This window comes from Bremia lactucae, assembly GCF_004359215.1.
Source record: "Bremia lactucae strain SF5 chromosome Unknown BlacSF5_NotPlaced_17_SHOA01000003.1_2250557bp, whole genome shotgun sequence".
NCBI classification, from domain to species: Eukaryota; Oomycota; class Peronosporomycetes; order Peronosporales; family Peronosporaceae; genus Bremia; species Bremia lactucae.
In genome coordinates, this window is record NW_027152029.1 from 1,360,847 (window position 1) to 1,368,047 (window position 7,201).

At 42.8% G+C, this 7,201-nt stretch overlaps 2 protein-coding genes across 2 annotated transcripts; both read left to right on the forward strand.

Moving 5' to 3' along the window:
- The first annotated feature begins 841 nt into the window (after positions 1-841).
- Positions 842-4,547, forward strand: CCR75_009116 (uncharacterized protein). The gene is made up of 5 exons (XM_067967161.1): positions 842-1,530; positions 1,597-2,484; positions 2,540-2,656; positions 2,725-3,317; positions 3,381-4,547. Exons 2-5 carry the CDS (start codon positions 1,899-1,901, stop codon positions 3,477-3,479), a joined length of 1,395 nt encoding a protein of 464 aa, XP_067822672.1. The 5' UTR covers positions 842-1,530; positions 1,597-1,898; the 3' UTR covers positions 3,480-4,547.
- Positions 4,548-4,879: 332 nt separating this feature from the next.
- Positions 4,880-6,968, forward strand: CCR75_009117 (uncharacterized protein). The gene is made up of 3 exons (XM_067967162.1): positions 4,880-6,291; positions 6,445-6,544; positions 6,608-6,968. Exons 1-3 carry the CDS (start codon positions 5,087-5,089, stop codon positions 6,674-6,676), a joined length of 1,374 nt encoding a protein of 457 aa, XP_067822673.1. The 5' UTR covers positions 4,880-5,086; the 3' UTR covers positions 6,677-6,968.
- The last annotated feature ends 233 nt before the right edge of the window (positions 6,969-7,201 follow it).

Below are 7,201 nucleotides of genomic sequence, written 5' to 3' on the forward strand. Positions count from 1 at the left end.
ATGTGGGAAATGTGGTCCTTGGACGGACTACAAAGTGCTACCAGGTGTAACGGGGCACTACGACTTGTACTGTTTCAGTACAAGTCCACTTCACACTGCTTCAGTTGTGAGTGGTGCCTTACGTTAGGTGACGTACACTGTACGTGCAGAGGAAGACTTCTCTTAAGACAAGTTAACTTAAGAGGGTAAAATGAAAACTGTATTAATATAGTTAAGTGTCTCTTAATCTATCTTTGTTTAAATGCTGACTTAACTATAACCTAATACTAAACATGTATATGAATTCTTATCTCTATTTTATCTTGTAACTCTCTTTGATTACTTCTACAGCTGATTAGTCTGCGGAATAAATAGACATAATGGCCTATACTTATTTATAAATAAGAATTCAGGATATTACTATATAAAGTAATATCCACCAAATATTATCTACCTTTTAGATAATATATTAATTAACAATCTTTAAGTGTTTTTTTCATGTAACGATACACCCCGTTACAATAGAAGCCTTTCTAAGGTATATCCTCTTGGGCACTAGTTGCCACTTGGTTCTACGATCCCCTGAATCCCTTGAACTAGGATTCCTTAAGCTTTAATAGCTTGTACGACTCCCTGAGTTGTTAAACCTATTAGTTCAATAGAACTAAGTGACTCTCTGAGTCTGAAAGTCTCCCTCTGACTTTAGGAGCGAGGTAGCTCCGCTACAGTAATATGGAATGGTATGAAGTGCAAGCTTTTCCATCGCGATCGTTCTGTCATGTATTCAAATTTAGGGGTATTCGCTCCAGTTAAGCAAAGCTCGCTAATATAGCCTAGGGTTAATCCGTAGGGGTTCTGCATCGGGAGGCTGGTTAGAGAAAATTGGGGGGTCCTTAGTAATTTTACTTAATATTTCCAATATTACCAAATTTGGTAATATTGAGGCAACAAGACAACAGCTCTGTTAATTGGCGATAAAAATTTAACCACCCTGCCAACGTATCGACCAACAGCCGGTACGAATGTATTTTGGCTTCATTCTTGAAAAAAGTACAATTCAGTGAAATTAGATGCATGCCAATTATCCTTGACCAAATTCAACCTCCGAGATACTCTAAACAAATAAAGATAATGGCCATTAAGGCGCACGAAGAATCGAATATTTTCGAGCCGTCTGAAGCGCCTCTACCTCCGCCCCCTCCACCACCATCGCCCCCTCAAGATGATATTAATACGAAGAAGCCTCGGACCAGCCACGTAGATCTAACAATGCACAAGAATAAGAAGCAGGACTTTCGCGATATATTGGCATTATTTTACGACGTGCAGATGAACGCTGCAGAGTCAAAGCGCCAGTGGAATGAACTATGGCAGACGGTATTGATGGATAGTCAGGAAGAACACCGAAGGCGCCGGCAGAAGGAGAGGCATGGTCTAAAACGCAAGACGAGTGGGGAGCATGACCAAGGCCCCGTGTCCGTCGGAACTGGATCTGGCCCTCTCTCTCGTCATAGCACCAATATGCATGATAATTTCAAGAAAGCACGTCAGGTGCGTGCTGTAATGCAGCTATGGATAGCAGGGGATTTTTTTTACTATAATGTTCTGTAATATTAGGGTTCTACTGCAAGCACAGACTCTTCTGAGTCGGGCAAAGGCATTCGACTGGGAGGACGCTTTCTGAAAAATGTCGCAAAGGGGTCGAAACTTATGCAAAAGTTTGGCGCCCGTCCATAAGCCGAACGAGTGTAAGATAACTTTTGCGCGTAACAAAGAAAATTGTAATTTATTCTTCAGCATGGAATTGACGAGATTTACTCGTTTCTTATATCAGTCGCGTTGATATTACCAAAATCATTTACACTGTACTATCCAACTTATGCTTAAAAAGTTTGAAACATCGTGATTTGCTCATCAAAATGATCACCCGCTTGTCATCTTTCTCGTTCCCGCGCTTGTTGCTGCAAACACGGCCCATTTCCACTTACGGTCAACCGTTTGTTTTTGAATCGCGGCATGAATATACAGATTTTCTTAAAGCGCACCAAAGCCGCCTTCCCTGGGGGTTTTCAATTGCTACCACCAATGTTGATTTCGTGCCACAAGAAGCACCCCATTTGCCAGCCAAAATGACGATGACTCTCATTAAACCTGTCAAGCCCACACCACACTTTGCTGCTGTCTTTACGCAAAATGCATTCCCAGGAGCTCCAGTCCTTGTGGGTCGCAAGCGCTTGCACGAACCAAAGCTCGGCGCTATTCTTATAAATAACAAAATTTCTAATGTATGTGCCAGTGGTGGTGGAGTGGCGGATGCCGAGGAAGTGTGTGAGAGTCTTGCGAAGCAGCTGAGGCTTAAACGAGGATCACAAGTGCTGCCCTGTTCGACTGGCGTCATTGGCTGGCGTATTCCTGTGGACGCTATGGTCGAAAATCTCCCGAAACTTGTCAAAAATTTGCAGTCCGACTCGGTATTACCAGCTGCTGAGGGCATCATGACGACCGGTAGGTTGCAGGAATTACGTTTATGACCGATTTAAAAATCTGACGAAAGCGACAGATTTGTACCCAAAGATTCGCTCTATGGACGTATGTGGTGGTCGAATTGTTGGGATTGCCAAGGGTGCGGGAATGATCGAACCGAATATGGCTACCATGTTGTCCTTCATTCTTACTGGTAACTTTTGACGTTTTTTGGCTTTCGGGTTGATTGTTCGTTTTTATATCATGAGGTGGTTGATTTAGATCTGTCGATTTCGCGTGACGTACTGCGGCAGCTCCTGGCGGATGTGGTTGGTGACACGTACAATTCGCTAAGTGTGGACACCGATCAAAGCACATCAGACACGGTAACGCTCGTGTCGTCAGACCAAATTCCGTTTGACATGAAGCAGTTGGACAGGTTTAAAAAGGCTTTGCACGACGTGTGTCTTGGATTAAGTGAAGACATTGTGCGTAACGCTGAGGGGGCACATCACGTAATGCGTGTGCGTGTGAGCGGTGCATTGTCCAAGGAGATGGCCAAGGGAGTTGGAAAGTCTGTGGTTAACTCCCCTTTGCTCAAGTGCGCGATAGCGGGCAATGACCCTAATGTCGGCCGTCTCGTTATGGCTGTGGGTAAGTACATGGGTCTCCATTTTAAAGACGTAAATATTCAGCGCCGTATGAAGATTCACATGGGTGGCGTTCTCATTTTCGAAAATGGTGAGATGGTACTCAACGACGAAATTGAAGCCAAACTTGTGGCTCACATGCGCGATGCGATGCTAACTGAGCCCACGCGCGGCGGACTCGATGCGAGCTCGCACAATTTCCCTCCGCATGGAAAGTTTGTCGAGGTAGGAATTTGAGAATCTTTGGCTAAGTGAAATTTTAGTTCTGACTGTTATTATGCATGACAGATTAAAATAGACTTGGGAGTTGGCTCTGAAGAATCGCAAGTGCTGGGGATTGATTTAACTCACGAGTATGTGGCCATCAACGCCGACTACCGCTCGTAACATGACCTTTACGATCGTCGTAATGGGCAAATTGCATATCACGTTTGAATCGTCCTGCTCCAGTTCGTCTCAGCAATATTTGACAAAGTAGACATTAAGAGGCAGACAGTACGAATCGTTCAGACGTCGTGCTTTTTTATCGGCGAATTAAAATGCAACACAAATGAAGGAAGAAACATGCTTAGTACCTCTCATTTGGCACCGTATCTGCCTGTATGGTCGAAATCCTTTCTATAGCTTTTCCAGACTACCCTATTTCGATGCTATGGAAATGGGAAAATACCGCCTTAATGTTTAAGCTGGCCATGACGATCTTTTTTTTTAATTTCAATGACCTTTTGGCGACCTGTATAGACCCGTTCGTAGTGCGCGGTATATACAGTTCTGCTCAATAGTCGGAGTTCTTGACGACATCATTGTTTGCAGGATAATTGCCTGCTTTTATCGCTGTGATACAAATTGAGAATGTCGACACCTGGAGGAAATCCTTGCTTTCAGATGCCTTCACATCGAATGCTAAATTTTGGTGGGCAACAACTTGAGCGTTGAGCGATATTAACGAAAGCTTCTCGGACACTTGCGACTTGTAAATAAATAAACTCCATTTGAAGATTGAGGTCGACGTTCTATTCAAGCTCGAGTGGATGAGCCGCTGCCTGTCATAACGTTCATGCTTCCTTTTCGACAAGGTTGACTAGGCACAATGTCTTGCACGTTTGATTATGAATACCTTAATATGCAAATAAGAATTCAGTTGCCACGTTCCAAGCCCACCAATAAAAGCTTTTACGCTTCTTGTGTTTACGAAGCTCAAGATCCTTTGCTCGATCAAGCGTATAACTGATTAAGATTTGTGAGTCATCCCGGCTTGACGAGTGTTTAAACTTACGTCGGGGTTAGCAGACCCAGACCCCTTGTGTTAGCAACATTAAGTGATATCGTCACCTTCTTGTATTGCAAGTTTATTTTCTGCAAGATATCAGCGCTCCGATGCCATTGAGCTCAACAATCCGAGAGTGCATTGCCCACAAAGCACGAAGTAAGCGGGCGACTTACCGGAATCTCGAATTTTACGCATACAGCTTTAATGGCTGGACTGATGGTAGCAATTCGTCAACTACATTAATTGACTACTTTGTTAAGTACAGTTGTCGACTGGTAGGGTACGCCTAAAATCCGTCTGCGAATATACCATTTTGTATTTTTTTGCGTAACGTGTCAACTTTACGTTTGCTCTGCGAGCGTAAAGCTCGAGTTCGACGTTCCATTAAAGATAGTGTTTTTCCTATAATTATTTTAAACGAGCGAATCTTCGGCGTTGATTAAATTTTCGATCGAGCAGTGAATTTCCTCAATGGGTTTCTTTTTACATACAACTCAAAGAAGTTAACAATCGGCATTGACATTGTATTGCATTTCAGTATGGGCATTGCTAGCCTTAATTGCACGCTTAGTGCGCCACACTTGGCTACCTCATCTCGTCGGTCTCCATCACGTCCGATTTATGTTATTATTTCTGTGCTCATGGCACATAACACCATTCGTTGCACATGGGTTCGCCACTTGTTGTGAATAGATGACCCATTCTTAAGTGCGGTTTTGTAAAAATGGTGGAAGATAAGTCAAGGTCAGGCACGGCGCCGATTAACGGTGCCAGAGCGATGTATGCCTCAAAAGCAAAGGTTGCAAACACATTATCAGTATTTATGCGGCTGAAGCGCAAGCGCACGGACGATCCATTGGCATGCCTTCTGGTGGAAAGTGAGCCGGATTCGAAGCGCTCTAAGACGAACCTTGTAGAGGCGCTAGCGCAACTATCGATCACTGAAAAGTGCTTCGTATTTAAGCATATTGACACTCTAGAAAGTATCGATTCAGGTCACGTTAATTGGACACAACGGCTTAAAAGGAAGGCTCGCTCGCTTAAGGATGAGCATGCCGAGATGATGGCGAAGAAGCACACCAATGCAGTCTTTCAGAGTGGTCCAATGTCCTCTAAGCAGACCGAACAGCGAGCAAAACAGCAACAAAGTTGCTTTAAATCTCGACGTAATGAAGAAATATTCAAGTCGAGAGGTTTGCAACATGTTTTGGAGATAAAGGAGAAGCAAACTATGGAGCTGCATGGCATCCGGCTGGTCGATTTACACATGTCGACTAAGTCAACTTTGGCGTTGAACGAAAAAATGGAGGACCGATTGACGAAGAGCAGCCGTAGTGCTGTTACGGTGAATGGAATTCGAATGAAATCTAAAAGAGTGTTGAATCCCTATGAGCGAGAGCTGGATGAAGCGATTTGGACTGCGTTTCGTGCTAATGACTTCGCGCCATTCTTTCGAATCTATTACACTCGACGACAAGACGGCCTTGTCGATCCAGTAGCGTTTCAACGAACAGCAGACGGAAGCAATATTTTAATGGCGGCAGCATTGCATGGACGCAGTGACGTAATTGAGGTGCTTTTGCGCTCTGGCACAACGAGCGTTTTGCAACAAGATTTTGTAGGTGTTACGGCAGCAATTTTTGCGCGACGTGGAGGGCATGCCGATGTGGAAAAAGCACTTCTTGCTTGTGAACAAGCAGAGCATGAGAAGGACTACGTTTATGACGTCTATTGTGTTGACATGTCGGCAAGCGGCGATGCCCAAGGCCCAACAATGATTTTGAATGGCAAAGAAAAAACTGTAAGTAATGTGCCAATCATTAGTGTCAGTTCCGAAGTGCACCACTGGCTTTCGGAAGACATACTACGCAACGAGGTTGAAAATTTCATGCTGGAATCCGATCTTGATAGCAGTGACGAAGATGATGGGTACGTTGCTTATAACGATATCTATGGTGCTGTCAATGAGCAAGGATATAATTAATTTTAACCCTCATAGAATAATTCGTCTACTTGCTGACGGACTGGAGCTGTTTATATTTGCTGACACACTTTTGTTTTGTCAATGGATATAATCTGTAGATTAAGCGAAGATTCCAACGACGAGGATAATGTTGCAAACGATTATCCAGACGAAGAGTCGTCGGACGACTTCTCATGTAGCAGCGATGGCTATGACGAGGTAGGCTAATTGCAAGACGTGTTATGTCATTTTAATAATATGTCCTTGTCATCGCGCTTGCAGAATAGGGCGAGGCATCAGTCGCGTGATAGTGAAAACGATTTTACTGAAAGAGGTAACTTCGACTTTTGAATTGAAGTATGTGAGAATAACAGATATATATGTGTCACAGAGTTCCCATGACGTGCTTACCGATAGTGTTCATTTCAAAATAACATATTTGTTCGTGTAGCATCTGTATCTTTAAAATGAACTTTCACGTAAACCATTGCATTATGAGGTTGCGAGCATCTCAAAATGAATCTCAAAATACACAATGCTACCTCGAAGACCGAAATTAATACTAAACTAAAGATTCTTTGACAGTGTCCGAGTGCAACCTTTAAACGGGGTTTATCGTTACATGAAATTAACACTTAAAGGTTGTTAATTAATATATTATCTAAAAGGTATGTAATATTTAAAGGATATTACTTTATTTAGTAGTGTTCAGAATTATTATCCATAAATAGGTATAGACCATTTTATCTATTTATTCCGCAGACTGATCAGCTGTAGACATAAACAAAAGAGAGAGACAGATAAGATAAGATAAGAATTCAGTTGCATGTTTAGTATTAGTTATAATTAAGTTAGAGTTAACAGATAGAAAGAAGA

Excerpts from the sequence above, each read along its gene's own strand:
- CCR75_009117 (XM_067967162.1), top strand. The coding sequence starts at position 5,087 with ATGGTGGAAGATAAGTCAAGGTCAGGCACGGCGCCGATTAACGGTGCC. Across the intron at positions 6,292-6,444 it reads AGCAGTGACGAAGATGATGG|ATTAAGCGAAGATTCCAACG; the intron begins GTACGTTGCTTA and ends TATAATCTGTAG. Across the intron at positions 6,545-6,607 it reads GCAGCGATGGCTATGACGAG|AATAGGGCGAGGCATCAGTC; the intron begins GTAGGCTAATTG and ends TCGCGCTTGCAG.
- CCR75_009116 (XM_067967161.1), top strand. The coding sequence starts at position 1,899 with ATGATCACCCGCTTGTCATCTTTCTCGTTCCCGCGCTTGTTGCTGCAA. Across the intron at positions 2,485-2,539 it reads TGAGGGCATCATGACGACCG|ATTTGTACCCAAAGATTCGC; the intron begins GTAGGTTGCAGG and ends CGAAAGCGACAG. Across the intron at positions 3,318-3,380 it reads CGCATGGAAAGTTTGTCGAG|ATTAAAATAGACTTGGGAGT; the intron begins GTAGGAATTTGA and ends TATGCATGACAG.